This window comes from Sesamum indicum, linkage group LG3, assembly GCF_000512975.1.
Source record: "Sesamum indicum cultivar Zhongzhi No. 13 linkage group LG3, S_indicum_v1.0, whole genome shotgun sequence".
Lineage (NCBI taxonomy): Eukaryota > Viridiplantae > Streptophyta > Magnoliopsida > Lamiales > Pedaliaceae > Sesamum > Sesamum indicum.
In genome coordinates, this window is record NC_026147.1 from 10287769 (window position 1) to 10312080 (window position 24312).

Here is a 24312-nt window from a genome sequence, read left to right on the forward strand (position 1 = left end):
ACAGTACTTTTCATTATTAAGTGGGTAAGTATGATATGATAAGTAGCATAATTGTTTTTATTAAATGAAATCTAGAAATCAATCCAAATTCAAGGTGATAATGTATGAAATCTAGAAACTTGTTTTGGCTCAAGGACATAATGTGGAGGTCGCTAGCAGAATGACTCCAATGAATAAAGCCAATAAAAGAGTTTAGGTTTCATAAGACAATGTAGTACAATTCAAGCCCCTCATCAATGCAACAATGCATGATCGACATATAAACTCTATAAGGAGGAAGCGAAAAGAGGGGAGGAGAAAAGGAAAAGAAAAATAGACTTGTACTATATTCTAGTATTGTGGGCTAAATTGCGCCCCGATTAATAAAAGTTTGAGTCATCTGTTTTTTTACCAATATTTTGAGATTATAAATATAAAAGATTAAAATTCAAGTTGAATTTCTATGAAAATCCAATGCATTTTGGATTTCAACTTTAACATAAACCACTAAGTACTGAGTTTTGATAAGTTAGTGAGAAATAATAAAATAATAAAAGTATAATGTATAGTAACAAAGTGTAAAAATTAAAAATTAAAATGGCTAACGAGGAGAAAATACTGGAAATTTATATCCAATTTTCTTTGATATACCTATTATTTTTCATTTTTTTTAATACTTGGAAATTGTAACAAAAAGAAAATTGGAAAAAGAAGCAAAGAATCTTGGTAGCTGATGTTGACTGAACTGGGACCTGAGTCAGTTGCCAAAATCAACCCAAGAAGGAAATTGATGAACTTGTAGGGGCATAGTGTTCTGGTGAAGGTAAAGTTCGAGATATGGAAAAGATTAACATGACTTCAAGTCAAGTTTAATCATGAAAATTGGAATCCCAGCAAATAATTGGACTTTTGTCCAGACAAACTAATCTTATTTTATTTCCAAATCTTTTTCACGAAAGCATTACAACTGTGTTAGTATAGCAAACCCCTTTTCCGTTTCATGCGCCTGATGCCGACTCTCAGAAACTCCTGCAAAATTTAAGAAATCTGAGACCAACCCATTTTAGAAAAACACCTTTTTTAGTTATTCTTTCGTTGTATATTTGGCATCTAAAACCCAAGAAAGAGTTGAAACCAAGAAAACATCATTCTTTTAGCTGGCTATTGTAGCTCGGGATTGGAATTGGGCTTCATTATTGCCATCAATGGAGAACGTGTGATTTCTGAGGTTAGCGCTCTCATGGTTCCCTTCTTATTTTATGAATGTTGTTTGATTGGCTCTGATGTTCGTTTGTTCCTTGTTCAATGAATATGATGGGAGTAAAGATCGGATCTTTTTGTTGTTTTCTGTTTCTTGCTGGCTTTACTTTTTCCAAAGAAAGTGTGGTACCCTCCCCATGAAGGTGGTAGGTTGATTGCCAGCTCGAGTTGTCTTGGTTTAATCAAATAGGTGGTAGCTTTCCGTAGATGTGAAGAAATGGTATATGTCAACTGTTTCTTTTATTTTGGTTATACATCACTTTTGTGGATGATCCCTTGTGATGTAATTATTCTCTGTATTAAGTCTTGTCGTACTTTTTCCAGTGGGGTTATTGATTCTCTTGAAGCATATGGATGTATGTCATGTGGCAGGAGCAGTGGACTTGATTCGGGTTTTTTTTTCCTTTTTTCTTGTTTTAGTCTATTTGAATTGGTTGAGTTGCCAGTGAAGTTCTTCTTGTTCATGAACCAATGAGATTTCGGACCTCACTGTTGGTGTTTCTAGCGTTTCTTCCTGCATTTTTGGGGCAGAAATCTGAAGAGGCAAGAGTTGTCATCGACACAAGTACAACGGTTGCTGAAACGGATGTTAACTACATATGCGCCACCATTGACTGGTGGCCTCAAGATAAGTGTAACTACAATAGATGCCCCTGGGGATCATCATCTGTGATAAATCTTGTAAGAACTTTGTCAGTGAAATTTGGCTTTGCCAAGATTGAAATTCTCAATATTACAACACATGGCAACTATTTTCCTATCTGTTAACATTTATACATGAGTTTTAATCATAATTATTCTTTTTTCCAGGACCTATCTCACCCTTTTCTAAGCAATGCTATTCGAGGTTTGTATCTCCATTTTTTACTGCTGAAATCTTTCTGTTTGTTCTTGTCCGTACATTTATATGGCACCTCAATGTTGTATCTTATTTTGTTATGGTGCTCACCAGCTTTCAAGAATTTGAGAATTAGAGTTGGTGGTTCTTTGCAAGACCAAGTACTGTATGATGTCGGAAATTCAACATCTCCTTGTCATTCATTTAGGAAGGAGAAAGGTGGGTTGTTTGGATTTTCTAAGGGATGCTTAAGTATGAAGAGGTGGGATGAGCTGAATAACTTTTTCAAGAAGACGGGGTAAGATCCGTTCTCATTTCTTGGTTGACGCTTGATGTATGTGTGTCTGCACACGCTTACAAGAGTGTGTCCCCATTTCAATACTGATATTTGGATATATGCTACAATAGAGAAACCTTGTTGAAAAAATTGTGCGACTGCTGGAGGGCTTAGGCCTAAAGAAATGAAGACATTTTTAAAATTGTATAAACAGTCTAGTCCAATGATTTAGGGTTCCATAATTAATTAATTCGGCCACTGCTAACACCACACTTGGCCTTTGTTATACTTTTAAATGTGAAAGTTGTAATACTGTATTGATACAGGATACTTTCATCAAGCTTCTGACCATCTATTCTCTGATTGGCAATTGGCCCTAGTTGATTAGAAGCTCTGGATACACTCATGTATAGGTTCCGCTTGATCCGGCTGTGTTTTCAGGATTAATCATGCTAACGTTTGAGTAGCATCAATCCACCATAGCTGATGGCCAAGTTTATTGCTGAAGATTCAGGAGGGACTATTTAGCTCGTTTCATTTATTCTACTTGGTTTTCCGCATTTCTCATATGAAGGTGTGCTTTTGTGCATTTCTATATATGAAGTAGTTCTACTTTTTCTGGTGGTGAAACTGAAAACTTGGACTACAAACTGTCTTTTTCCTTCCGAGAAATAATCAATATGTTTTTTCACCATAAAAAGGTTCGACTACCAATACAGTCAAAAGCAAGCAATCATGACTATGAGATGTAAACCACAAACCAGACACTCCAACAATGAGAGTTCCCTGGATCCACCCAAATGCCCAACTGAGAAGAGGATTGGCAGATCCAGGATGCGGACATTAAGAGAGGAGTATGACTATTAATAAGTTTAGTTTCTCTAGATGGAGGTCTAAGGTGATGGTGGCTCTGGAGGCATTTATGTGCAAATTTTTCTTTAGATTGTGAAATAATTTGATATAGGTTAATTTCATAGAGGATGAGAGTGGTGGAGCTTCTTGTGGTGTTCAACTTGCTTTGGCAGGTTGGTGGTACATTCTCTGCAAAAGAAAGTATTATCTCATGACGAATTGCAGATAGTTTCACCAGAGGTTCATGTGAATTTGCTCAAGTCGTGGAAAAAATAAAGCTACTGTCTAACCACCTAAAAGGGATAAGGTCCCTTTAACTTTGAAGAGGGGAACTGGTGATTATGTTCAGTTCCCCCAGTTCCCCAACTGGTGGTTTAGCCACTTAATCTGAGTTTCTATTTTATACTTTGTTTCAAAGTTATATTGGTGACAATCTTCTATCTGGTATTATTTGTAATTTTCTTGCACATAAATCTAGGACTTGCCTGGTTGCAATAACTGAAACAATATACTTGTGGTGTTCTAGATACAGACCGAGTTTGCACCTTTAAAGTTGGTTAGTACCCACTCATGCTATCCAGTTGTGAGAAAACTGTTTTCGCATACCATTATGAAGTTAGCTAGATGTTATCCTGCTCACGCACATGCATGTCTACGCACTCTTTAGTTAAACATGTACATTAAAGCTGTTAAAATTTTACTATCTAGTCCACTGAATTCAAAATTACCTGTAACTATCCAGGAACTACTAAATATATGTTCTTGCTGAGCTCTTTCACTTTTGGTTATGTCCTTGCAGAGTTCTTTTGACTTTTGGCCTTAATGCTCTAAACGGGAGGCACCATATTCGAAAAGGAGTTTGGGGCGGAGATTGGGATTCCAGAAATGCTCGTGACTTTATTAGATACACTATATCCAAGGGATACCACGTTGATACTTGGGAATTTGGTATGAAGTTTAAACTATTTCTTTTCATTTGTCAAAGATGAAGGATCTCATAAATTGTAGTCAACGGAAGTTGATTAAAATCTCTCATTTTTCTTTTGGCAGGTAATGAGTTATGCGGCAAGGGGATTGGTGCTAGTGTTGGTGCTGAACAATATGGAAAAGATTCAATCCGTCTAAATGCTATGATTGCTGAACTGTATGGAAATTCCCTACCAAAATCTCCTCTCTTGGCACCGGGAGGGTTCTATGATAAGTTGTGGTTTGATAAGCTGCTTCAAGTCTCAGGTGAAAGCGTGGTCAATATTGTTTCACATCATATGTATACTCTCGGACCAGGTGCGTGCTGTTAATTTCATTGAAAGCAATTACTTGAGTTCTAATTCAGATCAAGTACTTAGATTTCAAGGGATCTCCAAGTCCATCTTGATATATGAAACAATATCCTTACCTAGTCTTTTATATGACCTTAATCTTTGAGTTTATTAAGTATTTGCTAGGACTTTGTGAACAGGTTTGCTAGGCATTTGTCCAAAGATAAAACTTGGCACAACTCAGTATATAAATCTCAACAAAAGTGCTACAACTCATTGTTCCATCTCTGTTCTTACTGAAAGCGTCTCTTAACTTCGGTTACTGTAGGACAAGAAATGGCAGTTGTTGTGGAAATAAACCCAAGAGATTACGTGCTTCATTCATTTCACTTTTAAACCTTTGTAAAGACAATAAATAGAACACTCGTTCATGTCTCCTATTTCATTTTGGTCTATACTTGTTTTTCCATTTTTTGCTTCACTTCTCAGTTGATTTAGATGAGGCTGAGGAAGTGGGCTTGAAGGATCCCTGTAACTTTAGCTGTTTATAAAAATATAATGATATGCTACTAATCCTGGCTAATATCCCTTCATTGTGATTCTGTGAACAAGAATAGAGAAAATGCTTTCATAATATGATACACAAGATATCTAATTCCAGGCCAATTTACAAATTAGATAAGGAAAATCTTTATGCACCAGTTTACCGTAAATGGTTATGGTTTTGCATAATGATACCAAAAGATAAAAAGGTGCGACCACTAATGTCTGTCTTCATGTTACAGGAAATGACCGAAACATCATGAATAAAATCCTAAATCCTGACCACTTGAACAAAGCATCATATGTATTTAGCAATGTGAGGACAACCATTCAAGCAAACAGTGCTTGGGCTTCTGCTTGGGTCAGTGAATCGGGAGGAGCCTACAACAGTGGTGCTAAGGACATATCTAACACGTTCGCGAACAGCTTCTGGTAATGTTTCAGCCTAACTTTTCTTCTACTCATAAACATCAAATACTTTTCCTAACATGGAATTTCAGTTATTTCCTGCCTATCTAAAAGGTTTAAATCATCTGTGCCTTGAATTTAGGTATCTGGATCAACTTGGAATGGCAGCTACATATGACACCAAAGTTTATTGTAGGCAGACTCTGATTGGTGGATTCTATGGGCTCCTGAACAAAACTACATTTGTTCCTAACCCTGATTATTACAGGTAAGCAAAACGACTTGGTATAAATTTCTTTTTTCTTATCCTATTGTTTATCTTTAACTAGCATTATAGTTTCTACTTTAGAGATTACAGCTTATTAACATTATAGTTCAAATGTTTTCTGATCTTATATAAATTATTTGTGTCAATATAGTGCACTTCTCTGGCATCAACTTATGGGAAAAGGAGTGCTGGCTGTTGAAAGCCATTCACCACCGTATATACGCTCTTATGCTCATTGTACGAAAGAAAGAGTAAGAACCCTTCAATTATTGCCATTTGTTCTATCAAAATGCTTGAGACAGTGATACACGTGCATACATATGCACCCCTTACAATTACTTTCCTTTCAGGATAAACTACAGAACAACTACCTTGAGTCTTTGAAAATGAACATTAACATTCCAGCAAGTTTCTAAACATTACTACATGCTCAATGCTATAAATTTGAAGGGGCGGTTTTGTAATCCCAAAGGGTGTCATAATCAGTAATTATACTAACTCGCAGCGGAGTCATTGTAATAAAAGTTAACCATTTCCTTTGATATATATATGAGTTACATTTTCTTCCCAACTTCTACAATTCTGTCAATCTATAAACTCTTTGTTGTTTCAGGCTGGTATAACTTTACTTCTGATCAACTTAAGCAACCGAACTGCTTACAATGTCGAAGTTGAGTCCAGGAACATCGCTGAACTGTCCATGAAAGATAGAACAGGCACAAAGAGGAATTCCTTTGTGCATGGCCTCAAGAGATCACTCTCATGGATCGGAAACAAAGCCTCGGATGAAAAACTATCCCGGGAGGAGTATCACTTAACTCCCGAGAACGGTGATCTTCAGAGTAAAATCATGTTGCTGAACGGGAAGCGGCTTCAGCTGACTGAAACTGGAGACATCCCAAGTTTGGTTCCAGTCCTCCAAGATGTGAACTCTCCATTAAGTATTTCTCCTTACTCTATCAAGTTTGTAGTGTTCCCCAATTTCAGTACTCCAGGGTGTAAGTAGACTGTCATTCTACATTTTCTGGGCGATTAATGAATAGCTAGCTAACAAGTAAGATGCTGGTTTTTTTATATTGTACGTGGTCTACATACTCTGTATTTTATTGTATAATTCTTGGAAATGTTATTTATTTATTTTGAAGAAATGAAAGTGCAAATGGCTAGTGAATGTCTTGTGATATTTATTTCGTGTGTTATGCCTTTCTCTCTTTTTTTTTTGGTATTTTTTAATAAAATGACAATTATATCCTTATTTAAAAAACTATTGTACCTAATTTGAATTTAAGGTCCAAATTTAACTATCAAATCAACGATCTAAACTGAATTTAAATTGAATTAATGGTACAGATTTAAAATGGTATATTTATTTAATATATATTTATGTGATTCAATTAAACATATATACAATTAAAATATATGTATGTATACATATTGTGTTAAATGCAATTTACTTCATGTGATATTGAAAATAAAAAATTTATTCCCGAAAAAAAATGGCAATTTATTCCCTTATATTTTTCAAAATGAAGGAATACCCCCTTATAGGATGTGGTGTGATACACTCGCCTTAGGTGCAATTATATTTTACAATGATATACTTGAAACACGTGTTCGCATGAATAATATTTCTCGCATTCAGTCTTTCTTATTGCCTCATTGGAAATGGTTTGTGGATCATATGTCGGTTGGAAACCGTATTTGGATTGCATGGGATGATAATTTTGTTGATGTTGATGTTGATGTTGATGTGATTGAGTTGGGTCCACAATTTGTACACTGTCGGGTTACTATCAGAGTATTGCATGAGTCTATTGCTATTACTGTTGTTTATGGTGCCAATGAGGTGGCCGATCGGCGGGAATTATAGGGTTATCTAGAGTCACAGACTATATAGTGCGTGGATATATCGTGGATAGTTCGGGGTGATTTTAACATGGTACGGGATCTTAGTGAGGTTTGTGGCACGTCCGGCGATATACGGATGGCGATGGAGAAGTTCAATGCATGTATTCAGAACGCTGGATTATTACCACTACCTATGCAGGGAGAGTGGTATACATGGCAAAATTGTAGTGTGAGTCCATGTAACATATGGAAGAGGCTGGACCGAATGCTCACAAATGATACTTGGACAGCAAGATTCCCGATATCATTCTACTCTAGCCTCACCCCACGCACGTCTGATCACTCGCCAATGATGATTTATGGGGATAGACGGCAGCAATTCAAAGGTATGTTTTGCTTTGATAACTATCTTACTTTTTCAGCAGACTTTATTCCCAGTGTGCAGAATATATGGCAGCATAAGGTAGTAGGAGTGCCCATGTACGCGGTCACTCGAAAGTTAAAGGCACTAAAGCCTGTATTTCGAGAGTAGAGGAGAAAAAAGAGGGATCTGTCGAATAATGTCCAGTTGGCAAAGGGGTTTCTTAAGACGGCTCAAATGGTTAGCTCGAACAAACAGGATGAGCTGTTCTTATTTTTGGAGTACTGATGTCGACTGGTATATGCCAAGGCGGCCAAGCTAGAACAGATTATGCTACAGCAACGAGCTAAAATACAGTGGATGAAAGGGGGGGGGGGGGCCAATGCTCCCGCATTTTCTTTAGCAAGATTGCTCAGAGGCGGACTGCGAGAAGGATCTTGCAAATTAATGATGACCAAGGGATCACTCACATGGAACCGAAGGCGATGACTCATGAATTTGTCTCCTTCTATCAGTCCTTGTTAGGCAGGGATAGACGTCGTGAAGTGATGGATTTTTGTTATCTGAGACCGTGGGCGAGGCATGTATTGACGGAAGAGGAGACCCCCAATCTCGTCTTGCCTCTTACAGCGGAAGATGTGAAACTTGCGGTGTTCGATATTGACGAGGATAAATCACCGGGCCTTGATGGGTTCTCATCGGGCTTCTATAAAGCTGCTTGGCCGGTGGTGGGACAGTAAGTCACTAGGGCGGTATTGGATTTCTTCACTACGGGGAAGCTACTGAAGCAAATTAACAGCACGCTTCTGGCCCTTATTCCTAAGGTACACTCCCCAATGTCGGTGGCTGATTTCCATCCTATTTCATGTTGCAATGTTCTGTATAAGGTTACTGCTAAACTTATTATCCAAAGATTGAGTGTGGTGTTGGACAAGTTAATTAGTCCCTGTCAGGCTGCCTTTGTACCTGGTCGGAATATTGGGGACAATATTATGCTGGCGTAGGAACTATTCACTGGCTACAACCAGACGTGGTTACCACTGAGATGTGCACTAAAGGTGGATATTCGAAAGGCCTACGACATAGTGGAGTGGGATTTTCTTTTAGCTGTATTATAGCTATTCGGGTTTCCGGCGGTATTCATGAGATGGATCAAGGAGTGCGTCACATCACCCTCGTTTTCGGTTGGACTAAATGGGAAACCACATGAATTCTTTGCGGGTGCTAGAGGACTTAGACAGGGTGACCCCCTCTCGCCATACCTCTTTGTACTTGTGATGGAGGTGATGCACTTGGGTTTCTTGCAAATGATTGAGCAGGATGACCGCTTTACATTTCACTGCAAATGTGAGGCACTTCGTGTTTTTCAGTTGGGATTTGCAGACAATCTACTATTGTTCTGCCGAGCTGACATAGACACTATAAGGGAAAGAAGGCTGGATCGATTTGCCACATGGTCGGGTCTACGACTGAATGTTGAGAAGAGTCACCTTATTTTCTCTTGGTCAGCACAAGGACTGAAAGAGCAGATGTTAGCAGTGCTTGGCTTCCAGGAGGGGCACCTTCCGGTGAGGTACTTAGGACTACCTTTGATCTCATCTAGATTGCCTATTTCTGATTGCCAACCATTACTGCTAAAGATTGATGAACGTATTACTGGTTGGGAGGGTCTGGCATTATCATATGCGGAAAGGGTGCAAATTATAAAATCTGTACTAATGGCACTGAGTGTTTATTGGGCATCTGCATTCATACTACTAAAAGGGGTCATTAAGGACATTGAGAAACGTTTGTGGTCTTTCCTATGGAAGGGTACGGGAAGCAGTGGCTACACTAAAGTAGCGTGGAAGGAGGTGTGTAAACCGTTGGCTGAGGGCAGTTAGGGGTTGAGGGATATTGGTACATTAAACCATGCTCTTATGTGCAAAATGTTGTGTGATGTCATCTGGTGCGATATGACATCTATTTGGGTGGACTGGTTTTACCATGGGCGACTACGAGATAGTTCTATATGGACCATATCTGACCATATGGGCTCATGGGGTTGGAGGAAGTTACTCCGTCTTCGGGCTTAGCTGCGACCGGTGGTGGAGTACCAAATTGGATATGGCTGTGGATTTTACCTTTGGAAGGATCCCTAGCACCACCTCAGTCCTCTTATAGAGAGATTCCCACGGGGCCCCAGCATACTTGGACTTCACTAATCCATCAAGTTGAGTTCTGTTATTCTCAAGGGGCAGTGACAGTGGCCTCTCATTACGAACATGGAGTGTTTGGAGATTACATACACATTGCCACGGATTCATGGGGGTGATGATCGGATCGTTTGGCGATTCTCGAGTGGAAAACCTACGGCCTAAGCTCTTTATCGATTACTTGATCTACCAGGACCGAAAGTAGGATGAGATTCACTACTTTTGGGCTCTTTGAAGATTCCTCGTCTTATGTTCATCTTATGACTTGCTATATTGGAGAAACTACCACCGACGGATAAACCATGGTTATTCCACCTAGGTGTCTGTGTTCTATGTGATGAGGATGCGGTGGAGACACACACGCACTTATTCTTCTGATGCCGATATAGTCGCCGTTGCCTTACCGTTGTTCGACGAGTTGTACGGTCCGCTTGGCCCAATAGAGATTGGGCGATAGACATTGAATGGGCTGCAAAAAAATAGAGAAGAAAACACATCATTAATGTGGCCTACCGTGCATTGCTTGGTTCATGTGTTTACCATATCTGGAGGGAGCGGAACTTGAGACGATTTGAGCATACCGAGCGGCCTCCGAGCACTTTGGCTAGCTTAATTGTGGAGGATGTCAGACAGCGTATATTTAGCATTAACTTAGCTAGCTCTGTTAGTACAAGTGCACTATATAGATTGTAACGTATCCCTTGGCCTGTCGAGGGATACACTAGTTGATGAGCACTGTTGTATTATACCTTTTTTTATTTAATAAAAATTACATTTACCCAAAAAAAAGTGATCTTCTCCTACTGTGCAAACTTAGTAATAATACTTCTTGAGGTTTACGACGGTCCATGTGCTTGAGATGTTCCTTCCATCCAAGTGCTACAATTTATAAGTTGCATTCACGATCTCCACGACTTTGTAGGGGCCTTCCTAGTTGATTCTAGATTTCCTACGAGACGAGAAGGTTCATCCTTCCTCATCACCAAGTCGCCCACCTGGAAGCTTATCGGCCTAACTCTCCATTGTATGCCTTATCCATCCTAGCATTATACATCTCCATGCGCACTACGGCTCTTTCTCTTGCCTCCACAATAAAATCCAAATTCATTCTTAGACCTTGCTCGTTAGAGGTTGGATCGTAGTGTTTTTACTCGTCAACTGAGTTGTCCCACTTCAACCGTCTCTACAGCTTCCGTTCCGTAGGAGAGGGTGAATGGAGATTCCCCGTGGTTATCCTTGAGGTCGTTCGGTATGCCCACAAAACATTAGGAAGCTCATTTACCCATGCTTCCTTGGTTGTGCCCAACCTAGTCTTTACGCATTGGAGGATGGTTTGATTGGTAACTTTAGTTTGACCATTTGCTTGCGGGTTACTGACTGAAGTGAAGAGCTGCTGGAGGACCTTGAAGAAAGGAAACCCCTTGTTCGTGGACCATGAGATGAACCGACTTAGAGTTGCTAACCTCCTTGCAAACTTTTTCACCTCCTTGATCGATTTTGGTGGGGGCATGTCCATGATGGCGCTAATTTTCTCAAGGCTGGCCTCTATTTCTCTCTCTGAAATCATGTATCCAAGGAACTTCTCCCCTCGCACCCCAAAAGTGACTTAGCAGGCTTTAGTTTATGCCAAAGGATTTTAATATTTGGAAGCATTCTTTCAAGTCCTTAATGTGGTCTTGCTCTTTCACGCTCTTAACCAACATGTCATCCATCTATACCTCCATGTTCCGGTCGATCTGATTTCTAAACATGTGATTGACAAGTTGTTGTTATTTCATCCCCACATTTTTCAAGCCAAATAGCATAATGTTGTAGCAGAAGACCCCCTGATCGATGACAAAGCTTGCTTTTTCTTGGTCTTCGAGGACTAATAGTATTTAGTTGTAGTCTTGGTATGCGTCCAAGAAACTCAACATTTCACATCCATAAAACTCAACATTTCACATCCATAAGTAGAATCAACCAACATGTCAATTCATGAAAGAGGGAAAGGATCTTCAGGTCCGTGAAGTTGATGCAAAGGTGCCACTTTTTGTTCAGTTTTGGGACCAACACTACATTAGCCAACCACTTGGGGTATTGCACGGGGCGTATATAAGTCGGCTTTGAATAGCTTATCTACTTCCTCTTTTATCGCTTGACTTCTCTCCATCCTGAACATCCTTTCCTTTTGTTTCACGGGTTTGGCATCGGGATTCACACTGAGGCAGTGCGTAATAACATCCAGTGAAATCCCATGGAGGTCTATCATGCTCCACGCAAATACTTCTTTATTTTTCTTAAGAAATCATATCAAATATTCTTTGATGGATGGGCTCATTGTAGTGCCTAGTTTCGTTGTTTTTCCTCACCTTGTCAAGAGAGATTAATTACCTTTAATTCCTCAATGGCCTCAACTCTCCTTTCCCCACACATCTTTCCCAAGGGATCTTCGTGGGTGTCCCTTGTCTTGTAACTCATGTTAATCATCATCCTTTTTTTCTTTTTCGTCGAATGTTGTTCTACATAATTTTTATCGAGATCTTTTTTAGAGTGTTTACATAGGTTCCCATGCCGTCCGTTCATCTCCTACGGCCTAGCCCACACCCTTAGAAGCGGGGAACTCAAGTTTCATGTAGAGGGTGGATGCTATAACTCAAAAGAGGTTTAAGCTCGACCTTTCCAAGATAATGTTGTAGGCAGATGGACCCTTGACCATGAGAAACTTAACCATTTTAGTAGACCTCTTTGGGTAAGAGCGGAGAGACAATGGCAACGTCACTTCCCCCAACGGCTCAATCATCTCACCACTGAAACTTGTGAGTAGGGTGTTCACCTTCGGCAATTGAGCATTGTCAACCCCCAGTTGGACATATGCGTTGTAGAATTTAATGTCCGTTGAGCTCCCACTGTCTACCAGAACTTTTTTAACCCAGAAATTGAAAAGCGTGGCCAAAATGATCAAAGCATCATTGTTTTTATTCCTCATTGGGTCTATGTCTTGCAAGCTAAATAAAATTTTCTTCTTGCTTTACCGAGCTAACAGTAGTGTTATCGCCGTGGACTTATATGGAGCTTGCCAATAGTTGCCTTGGCTAGCCGAGCTAGTGTTTTTCTCGCACTAGCAGAGCACCCCATCCCACCGAGCCTCCTGAAATCACGGCAATAATATCTATTGTGAAGAGATTGTCACCATTTGGAGTTTGAGTGAAAGTCGATCTTGAGGTCGGTGACTCGGCCCTTGGTCTAAGCGTTGCCCTCCTAGGCACTGGTTTACATATTATTTTAAGTATTCACATTGAATCAATTTTTCTATCTCATTCTTTAGGTGATGACATTCCTCCATTGTGTGTCCCCCGTCCCAATGAGAACGAGAATACTTGTTGGATTTGGGTTTTTTGAAATTATCTTCATATTTCTCGGCCACTGATTGATCAACTCTTATTACTCCGCCGCGACTAATATTTCCCCACTAGATCCATTCAAGGGTGCGCAGTGCGTGAACCCTATTGGAGGTAAATGTTTACGCTCCTCCATCTTATTTGACTCTTTTTCCTCCTCTCTACCATTCCTCTTGATGCTAAGGGAAGGATCTAAGCATTGGACTCCTCGATCCTAATGTATTTCTGTGATTGCATGAGTAAGTCTTTTCAGAGTGCTAGGAGGTTTGTTGGCTATAGATTCCTTAAATCTTCCTGGTAGCCAAATTTTGTTGAATGATGCTGGCCAACAACTCATGGTTAATATGGGGAACCTCATGTACTCCTCTACAAATCTTTGCACGTAATCTCTCAATGGCTCATTCTCCTTCTAGCGGATGGTGAAAAAAAATGCAGCCATTTCCGAACTTTTTTGTTCATGAAAAAATGATGCAAAAATTGTAGGTTGGAGATAGTTCCAGCGAGCAATTGGTTGAACCACGCAAGAGAATGTTTGGAGATCATAGTATGAAAGACCTTGCAATAAGCGGCATGACTCAAGTCATACCAATTGACTTTAGCATAGAATTTGTCCACATAAGGGTCCCCTGTTCCATCATATTCTGGAAGATTAGATACTTTAGCGCTCGCTAAAAGTGTTTTGATTAAAATTGCGGGGAAGAAAGGGCTGCATCTTGGATGAGCGACGACCAAAGGCAAATAAAGATCCTCCACTCCCCTTGATGGTAAGGGGACAGTAGGTTGCCACGATTAGGTGGGGGGGGGGTTCTCTTATGTTTGAGGGACTTCAACTTGGAAGACACTTTTGTTCACCTCTTTCTACTCCTACTCCTCCTCCTCGGGAGCCGATGATAATTCTCGACTTCGACGAGGGGAAAGGGGTGAATTCAAGGGATGATGCGCCGCAAATTGAGCCATTACTTGTGCAGCCGCTCACGTGGATGCATTGCGGATCAAGGCCAATAGTGTTTCTTGTGTTAGTTGTATCATTTGGGGTGGAACACCTGGGGGCTGACTCCCCATAAGGCGGGGACGGGGCTTGTTCATGGGTTGGTAAGACTTCTCTATTAAGTGCGGCTTGTTCATGAGGTGGGCGGACTATCCTATAGGGTGGTGAATCTTCACAAGAGGGGTTTGACCTACTCCATTCACTTGTGCTTTTTAGATAATGTTCACCCCATGAATATCGCGAGCTTGGGACCTGGTCTGCATTTCTCATTGCTGAGATATTGTATTCCACAGACGGCGCCAATGTTGTGGTAGTGATTTCGACTAAGGAATGTAACGAAAAATTTACACTCGGCACAAAAATACACCTAGGTGTAACTCAAGTCCAGTGAGAGAATTTTTTAAGAAGAGGGTGGAATGAGTAGTCTTATCAATGAGTACTGACTTGTTTTTAAAAAATAATATCTTGAGTATTTATAATGGTGTTGAGATTATATAGTGTGAGGATGTATGCATTTATTATGTGGCTTATATATAAGAAATTAATTTCTTTACCTATATAAATAAATAGATATTACCAATACATGCGTCAAGAAAGATAATTGAAATTGTGTAAAAGAGAAATTGCTGAAGTTGGGATTATTTGCAGAAAACTATTAAAAGTTAGAAATAAGTCAAAAAATTGATGTTTGGTGAATAATTTGAACATTGTGTTTTGACTTATATTTTCTTGTTCTAATATCGCCAATGAGTTCATTCGGTAAACGAGGACTAAATAAAATAAATGTTAAAAACTTATAAGTTCTTAAACAAAGTAAAAAATTCAACTTATCTTTCAAATTTTAGAAAATCGTTGCAATTTTAATCTTATAAAATCAGATATATTTTATCATCTAAATACTTGAAGAACTTATTTTTAAAATAAATTTTAAATATATATGTGTCCTCATATCTTTCTGTACTTCATCCACCCGACATTAGTTGCCTCCAGTATGAAAACAGAAGTTGCTCATTTGATTTTGTTTTCTTTTTTTATATTATTTCAGTTTTCCAGCATTTTCAATAGAGTAAAATTATTTTATTGATTTTTGTGCGAGAAACGAAAATACTTTTAAATTGTATATTTCCAAACTTAAATTTTTATAGGTGTTGAGAAATGAATTTGATTGAATTTAATTTGTTATATAGGCATTTTGTAAATATTATATTTTAATTAAGTATAATATTACTTTTATTTTTGAAAAAGTCAAACATTATCCAACCAAAAAAGCAAAGAGAACAATACATAATGTTTGGATTCATTTTTGGAGTGTTTTGTTGTGTTTATGGAGATAGAGACAAAGATAAATAAGTATGTGTTAGAAATAGTATGTACATTTGAATTTGTTTTGGAGATAATTTAAAATAAATATTGTATGTTTAATGTTGTGTTGTGAGAGATAAAAATTACTGTTTATTGTCAAATCATATATTTTTTATATATATTTATATATATGTGTGTGTATATATATATGTATTTATTTATGCCAAAATAGTTAAAAAAACACCTAGATAAGATGTCTTTGTATAATGACAAATATTGGGTATGTTTTGACCTATTCCGCAGCTAACTTGAAAATGAAAACAAGCATAATGCTAGATTTGGGCTAGACCCGACCCAAAAAAGAATAGGATCTAAAACAAAAGACTTGGGTCTAGAGACCTAGGTCTTGTGGAGATTGATTAGGATCTACATATTAATAAATGCATTTGGTCTCTTTTGGGTATGAACCTAAATAGGGTAAAGTCCTACCCATTAATAATCTAAATTTCCGACAAGACTGTTAACAAAAGACTTACTGAATTTACCTTCAGTTACATAGAAAGATTGACATATACCAAAAACACGAATTACCTAAATTTAAATTAAACAGACTTCCATTTATCAAATGGTTTAGTTTTCTTTTTCTCTTTTTTTCCCCCATAATTCAAAACTTTGAAGTTGTGGGTATAAATAAGGGAACTCTAAATCATTTAACATAAATTATTAACAAATCATTTTAATCACAAGACTTTGTAGAAGACAAGGGAAAAATGAAACAATTGAGGTAATGAGTGGGAAGTTCATAGTATATTGGAAGGTTCAGTGTTTATATGAAAATCATGAAATAAAATAAGCTGCAAAATAACATAAAAACTGCACAGTAGAAAGAAAATGCAGCAAAATTTTTACATGATGGAAAGATTACAATGACCCTAATATCTAACTAGATATTAATAAGATACCAAATCTTGCAAGCAACTCTATTGTTTCTCTCGATTGTTACTAGGCAAAGATAAGAGATGCTAATCAACCCAACGATGCATCTATTTCGTTGTGTGATATCATCAAGCCCATAATAGACAGTTAATAACGAGGGAGATTTCTTCCAGTACTTCAAGTAAAAGGATAGAAGTTTGAGAAAAGCAAACTGCCAAGGAAAATGTAAGCTCCACAGTATGCCCATATGAGATATCCCCATCTCCTTCCAATGCCAGGAGATCTCATTATGTGAGAAGCAAACCAGTACAGGAGAGGGCTAGCGGACAAGAAGCGAGTTGCAACCTGTCAAGCACGATGATGATAAAAACGAGATGAGGTATATATTACCGAAACATTAAGCAATGTGAGTGTACCCTAACAAAGATCAAACAATTTCCTATGTTAATCATTTCATTTAAAAGAATACTTGCTTTAGCATGCATTCTATATCTGGGAGTTACCAATTTATCCTTCAACTAAAATTTATCCATATTTTTATCTGATGGAGGAAAATATCTGCAGCAATTAATTCAACATGTAAACATTATAGGATATCAGGGTAAAAAAAGAGCAGATTCTGTGATTTTGTCCATTCGAGAATGCACCTGTTCAAGAAACTCACTGATAGAAATAAAGCCAAAAAAAGCTTGAACAAGTTTAGGACCAACCTGAACATGCATGACAAAAAATGCTGTTGCGACCATGAAGCTCAAGTGTAGAACAAAAGGAAGAATAATGACAGGGTCGCACTGTAGCCTCTCATGCGCTCCACTTTCAGATGGCTGTATAACCTTTTTTTCTCTTTTGATAGCTCCTTTCCTCAGTCTGATAGACCTATCATCTGGGTTGGATAATTATTCGAGTGAGATGATAATGCCTCCCATGAATTGAAAGAGGAAAATGGCCACATTACATTCATGTCATAACTACACTATAGACCAATAATACAGTTGTTTTATAAGAAGGGTCTAGGATTTCCCACTAACTATATAGACCAGGGATGTGGCTCGGGACTCAGTGAGAAGATTTAATAGCTAATCAAATAAATGCCCCATGGTACAATACATAGCTTGGCATCAGAAAACTACACATTTCAGGATATTAAGTGCATTAGGAGCTCATCCAAAAAACCCCAAAGTAAAGAAGGACACAAGATGTGCAAGAAGCCTAGATATAGCATACACACAATCTGATTACATAGCACATTATATGCTTAGTAGAACATAGCAAACACAGAAAATCCAACCCATAGCACACACAGTGCAAAAGTAGGGACACTTCTAATCTTCAATGCATTCAGTAAAAGTAAGAAAAAGAAAAAGAAAAAGAAAGCTCTTTAAGAGAAGGCTTATTTCACACTTATCAACTTTCAAATGTGATTGGGCCGTTAGTGCACACTGAGTAACACCAAAAAGGTTAAAGAATCTGCTGTTTCTACAGTTTGATTACAGTCAAGTATGTCCAGCCTATCTAAATGTTTCAGCTAAGCAAATGAGCTCAATCAGACACAAGAAATCAGAATGATAAATGGACATAGCCAAGCCAAATCAATACATAGGTTCAGGATGGTGTTACTTCGTAGAACTAGAAGTAGGGATTGTAGGCAGAGGCCTTTGTTAGGTTCATACCAGTTTCTGACCTTAGGCTTCTAAACAAAGTGTTTCCCTATCATTATTAAGGCTGTGACTGATCATATTACTTTAATCATAGTTCACTAAAGTAAAGTGCGCCCAACATAACCTCCAGGCATAAGAACTGACATATGATATAAGATTATTTCACTGTCCAATCACCAAAAGCATATGACGTACACATTAAATGGTTTATTCAAAGAGAAGAAGACCACGACCACTGTTCTACTAACAGATTTCTCAATCTAGCATTCCCATAAGACACTAAAAAGCAAAAACAAATCTCTTTCTATAGCTTACAAGAGAAAGCACACCTTTCAATATGTTAGAAGAATCGTTCTCCAAAAGGCCATCCGTGCTTGGCTGTCCCTCTGTGGCCTTAGATAACAAGGAACAAACCAATCCTTTTTGTAATGAAGAAGCTCTAAGACCAAGTGAGAGAAAAACCTCCGGCCATAGCTTCACATAGTAGACGATTGAGCAAAGTGCAACAGACAATATTGGCGAAGCAAGAAGAAAGTTGGGCAACTGTTTAACTCGAAAATATCTTAAGAAGCCGACGCCCCTGGCATAAAAACCAAGACAAATGTTTTTCTTCTTATAGTTGTAGATCATTAAATCGCACAAATTGAACTATACAATCCTTTACCTGAGTGGACATTAGAAAAGCACTAGTATCAATTACAAGTACACTTTGATTGGCGAAGAATTTCAACTGTATTCGCCAAAATACGATCAATGAACTGAGTAATTAATGATTAAAAGTTCACTAGACAACTTATATGAGGAACAAGGAATGTTGAGGTAACACATAACTAGATCTTCTTACTTAAGGAGAAGTTACCCAATACACAATATGGGAAATGTCAGATATCAAAGGGACTGGGATGCAAGAAAAATAATATTATGAGGCAAAAATGCCTTTCTAAAGCTCCATCTAATTTTTTCCATGAAATTCTACCACCAAGAAGGCCCAATTCATATCAATGTTAACACTAAATGCGGCAAAATCTCAAATTATCCAAAGATGTATAAATATATAACAGCAAGAAATCTCGACACGTATACAATTGTTAACTTACATAGTAAAATAAAGAGATCTTAAAATAGAAAATATGTTTAACATACCAATAGTGGCTTTGAATATAATTGTAGAGTAAAGGAAGTCTTGCCTTGCACCAAGGCCTCATTTCTGCAGCAGAACGACCCATGCAAATATTGAAGTATCCAAATGCTTGAAAAGAGATAAAGGGAGCAAAGATGCATAGACAACATAAAGCCCCAGCAAGAAGAATCTTCAATGTTAGCCACTGGCAAGAATAAAGATTGAAATCCTTCTCAAAATAGGCATAAATTTAAGGGGAAAAAAAAAAAACAGATTTGCAAACTCAAAAGCTTTCCAAGACAACAAAACCATGAAAACCATTAGTCCAAAGGGTTAGGCATAAATTTAAGGGGAAAAAAAAAAAACAGATTTGCAAACTCAAAAGCTTTCCAAGACAACAAAACCATGAAAACCATTAGTCCAAAGGGTAAATACTATATTTGGTCCCTTAAGTTTTCGTTTAAAATCACTTTGGTCCCTCAAGTTCATTTTTTGACTTTAGCATCTTTAAACTGTACTTTTTGTCTCAGTTTCATCCTCTGACCATTTTCCGGCGAAAATCAAGCCGGATTTTGACTCTTTGGAGGGTAAAATGGTTAATAAGTTTGATTTTATCACTTTAGTCCCTTAAGATTGTAAAGTTATCAAATTAATCCTTTCTTATATGAAGAAAAAATAACTTTTTATAGTGTTTTATGCTGGTATGTTGTAATTATCTTATGTAAATAATAAAAACTTTGAACTCTTATAAACATAATAATATTATATTGCTCAACCTAAAATCAACAGTCTCTTTTTCTAAGTTGTTAAAAGTAACCAAAATTATGAATAAATTTCATAAAACTTATCTAATATGAAAATATAATAAAAGAACCTAAGTCAGTAATTTTTTATTTCAAGAGTTAAAGATAAGTTCAAAAAAGTAAACCTTAACATATTTGTTAAATGTTTGGGTTTTCGAACAAAAAGTTGGTAGAACATGCTTTTTAACTAGATCTCTTTTGGTGGATTTCATATATATGTAATTCATTTAAAGAGGTTTCTAAATATATAGTCACATCTCTTTAAATGAATTTTATATATATTTGAAATCCACCAAATAATCTAATTAAAAGTATATTCCACCAACTTTTTCTTCAAAACCATAGCTGTTAATATTTAATAACATTGTTAAGATTTAATTTTATTAGATATAGATTAAAAAATCGACTTAAATTTTTTAATTATATTTTTAGATTAGATAAGTTTTATAAAATTTTATTTATACTTTTGGTTTTTTGGTCACTTTTCAAAGTGAAAAGAAAACAAGCCTGTTTTATTTTGAGTTAAGCAATATGTTAATATTATCTTCACAAGAGTTTCAAAGTTTTATTTTTGGTACAAGATAATTACATCATATTCACCATATAAAAATATAAAAAAATGATTTCCTTTCTAAAAAAAATATTGATAATTTTAAACTTAAGGGACTAAAGTGATAAAATCAAACTGAAATTGACCCTTTTACCCTCCAAAAAGTCAAACTCCGGCCACATTTCCGCTGGAAATGGTCGGAGGGACCAAATTGAGACAAAAATTAAAGTTTAAGGATGTTAAAGTCAAGAAATAAACTTCAGGGACTAAAGTGATTTTAAACAAAAACTTAAGAGACCAAATATAATATTTAACCATGTCCAAATCATAAAACCTTCCTGTAATCCAGAAAACAAATAAAACATTGATAAGAATGGCCCTTAGTACAAAGCAACTAATTGTGTTTTGCTAAATCAAAAATTTGAAGCCGAAAATGAATATACAAACTCTTTTAAGGTGATAAATGACATTACTGGCAGGATAGTTTGAGTGAAGTATATAGCTAGTTTCTCAATCTCGAAGATGACATTCCCATTACAGAAGAAGGGGACAGATGATAAATTTCATTAGCAAAATCTAGTGAAAGCAGTAAAATTCGGAAATTATAAATTTACTGCATGTTAGTCAAAGGAGAATACACTCACATAAGTGCGTTTTCTGGAGAGAAAAGCTTTATTCACCAGTTGCATTCTGCGGTAACAAATATAGCCTGCATTAAGCACCCCATTGGACCGTGCACAACCAGAGAGTGCAAACCAAACTGTTGCAAAATAATCTGTGCCATTCATGAAATGGTACATTCCTCCAAATGATAAGAAAGCATACAGACTCTCGGAGTATCTGCAGATAATGAACAGAGCATCAACACTAAAATCCTTCCTATTTTGGCATGATACAAGATAAAAGCTTCAGTAGGTACATTGATGAGTAGAATATCGAAGCTGGATTGAAGCAAAACAAAACTGATGCTCGGAATGCTAACTCTGGGTCCTTCAAAACAAAAACTGAAAGCCTGCAAGGAATTTCATTAAAAGTCACAGTGAGAGATGCACAGGGTATTCACACAGAGAATTTGAAGTAATGGACTTGTGAATCCAAGTTAAAAGTCATACTTTTCACAATTTCTATTTATATTTAAAACTCAAACATTTGATCATGTGAATAAAGCAAAGTCATTTATTTGCAAACTCCCATATGACTGATAGTTGCAGCTTGAAACTCACCGGAATAAATACAATGAGGCAAAAACAAAGGCGAGGTTGTTGAGGATATATCCAGATAACCCAAGCACAGCCCTGTATCCAACCACAGGTTCCAATGGCGCAAAAACTGCATACCATTACCAAAATCAAAACTTCCCCTAACAGTTGGGCAGTAAATACACCATTAGCATTGACTCAGGGATCATTGTAAAAATACAATACTGGAAGCACTTTCCTCTGTTTAATTTGGGAGGAAAATTTTAAAAACATGATTAACCAATAAACATGTAAACTTACACATCGTCTCATCACCTAATAGTTATTTTTTCAATATATTCCATTACATTCTAAAACTTTTAACAAACTCATTCATAGTAAGCCAGAAAGGAAGAAGCGGAAATATTCAGTTTTCACTTATTTAGCTTCTCATTTTTCACTCTATTCTACTAAATCTCCACAGCAAAAGAAAAAGGTTTTCTTGAGAAAAAATGAAACTTGAGAAAAACAAGTAACTGTCTAATTTAAAAAGAAGAAGAGAAAACCTGTTTTCGACAAAAGGGAAATGCAAAGGGGAAGCAACGGCAAGAAGGCATAGGTTTGTTCGTACTCGTATCCGCACTCTGCAATACGAATGAAATACACGCTATCCCACACAATGCCGTTCTCAATTGCCGATCCCACTCTCGGCAGGAGAACTGATGGCCCGTGAGGATTAGAGGAATTGGTGGAGGAGGTGAGGCATGGGGGGTTTATTGAGGCGGAAGTGTCATAGGGGCTCACAAGAGATCGCCAGATGATAATCAGAGTTAGTACAAAGAGCCTAGAGGCAACTGCATAGCGGAGGAGGCGGCGGGTATATGGACAGCTGCGGCGGTGAGGGGTTGTCGTGGTGACAGATTTTAGAGTCATTCCGCCTGGAAACTGGACACGAATCAGAGAACGGGTTTTCAATTTTTATCAAATTGGCATATAAGTGGCATAATATTCGGAGCACTTTTGAAATAAAAATTTGTACTGTATTTATCATAATTTTAACAAGTTACAAAATTGAAGAATTAAATTGGGATTCTTGGAACAATGTGCTCGTTATTTCACATTCTTTCAAATGTAATGCATTCTAATACATTCAAATGAAACTAACTAGCAATGGTATAACACAATATTTCCATAAAACACCTTTAAGAATGGATGGGAAAATTTCTGCAAGAAGCATAAATACTTGAAAATTCTCAATACACACAGCAATTTACATGTGAATACACACCAACTAAACCACAATAGAGCAAACTGCACTTTTACTTAAAACCAAAAGAAAAAAAAGGAGCAGGTGAAAACCCGGAAGAGAGAGCCAATTGCATAAAGATAAACGGAAACAAAGACAAGATAAAATTTTCCAATTAAATTGAAAATCCTCTTGTACACACAAATTCAAGTACCACAACATGCACCAATGACACCCGATAACCCTGAATTGAGTAGCATAAAACGATAATTTGATAAGGGGGACAAAACGATGAAAATCACTCATACATAGTCAGGTTGACGATTGGACTCGTGCTCGGATTCGGCCTCCTCCTCATCTTCTTCTCCCGATTGGTCCCCGAACAAATTCTGCATCATCCGGTGCCGTTTCTCTTCTCCCACCATTTTTGCCCGTGTATTCCTGCGTGAATTGAAGTGTGAGAAAAGAAAATTGAGGTCACTCAGAGATAGAAACTCAGGTGTATGCGACTCTGTTGTTTGTGTGAATTGGGGTTTTTATGTATTGAATCTCCAAGAATACTACTCACAATCAGAACGGCTAAAAAAGAACATATGTTTTCCCTTTTTGCGGTTTCACCCCTTGGGATTATTGATTTTACAGTTAGGCCCTTCGACCACTGATTTCTCAATGTTTATAATTTGGTGCAAATTACTTTGAGAATCTTGTGAAATTTAAGGACTGTAGCTTTTGATAATTTTATAATTATTTTTAATTGGTATATAATTAGTTGTTACCATATTTGATTCGCACTTATCCACAATTTTTAATTTTTATGGTAAATTACATTTGCATTCCTTAAAATTAAGTTTAATTGCAAAAACACCTTCCACTCTTTATAAAATTACAAATACATCCTTAAAATTGTAACTATAATTACAAAGACACCCTTTATTGACTTATTTAGTAGCAAAGTTTTATACAAGTTAATTACACTAATACCTTCTCATAGGGGTGCACCTGTAATTTACAAACTCTAAGTATATTACAGTCATAACCCTCTAGGGATGTACTTGTAATTTGT

At 37.2% G+C, this 24312-nt stretch overlaps 2 protein-coding genes across 4 annotated transcripts; one reads left to right on the forward strand and one right to left on the reverse strand.

Moving 5' to 3' along the window:
• Positions 771 to 6855, forward strand: LOC105157963 (heparanase-like protein 1). 2 transcript variants are annotated; one of them, XM_020692877.1, is made up of 10 exons: positions 771 to 1207; positions 1564 to 1920; positions 2050 to 2086; positions 2192 to 2375; positions 4006 to 4154; positions 4257 to 4490; positions 5251 to 5440; positions 5559 to 5684; positions 5836 to 5935; positions 6298 to 6855. In XM_020692877.1, exons 2-10 carry the CDS (start codon positions 1711 to 1713, stop codon positions 6688 to 6690), a joined length of 1623 nt encoding a protein of 540 aa, XP_020548536.1. In that variant the 5' UTR covers positions 771 to 1207; positions 1564 to 1710; the 3' UTR covers positions 6691 to 6855. The 2 variants fall into 2 exon arrangements, with proteins under 2 accessions (XP_020548536.1, XP_011072824.1); XM_011074522.2 differs by having other exon boundaries at positions 1660 to 1920.
• LOC105157964 (GPI mannosyltransferase 2) lies at positions 16556 to 23816 on the reverse strand. 2 transcript variants are annotated; one of them, XM_011074525.2, is made up of 9 exons: positions 23558 to 23816; positions 22570 to 22948; positions 22049 to 22154; positions 21745 to 21837; positions 21470 to 21665; positions 19496 to 19677; positions 18682 to 18932; positions 17405 to 17577; positions 16556 to 17039 (listed from the first exon to the last, which is right to left on the reverse strand). In XM_011074525.2, the coding sequence occupies exons 1-9, from the start codon at positions 23672 to 23674 to the stop codon at positions 16872 to 16874; spliced, it is 1665 nt and encodes a 554-aa protein (XP_011072827.1). In that variant the 5' UTR covers positions 23675 to 23816; the 3' UTR covers positions 16556 to 16871. The 2 variants fall into 2 exon arrangements, with proteins under 2 accessions (XP_011072827.1, XP_011072828.1); XM_011074526.2 differs by having other exon boundaries at positions 22570 to 22941; positions 23558 to 23693.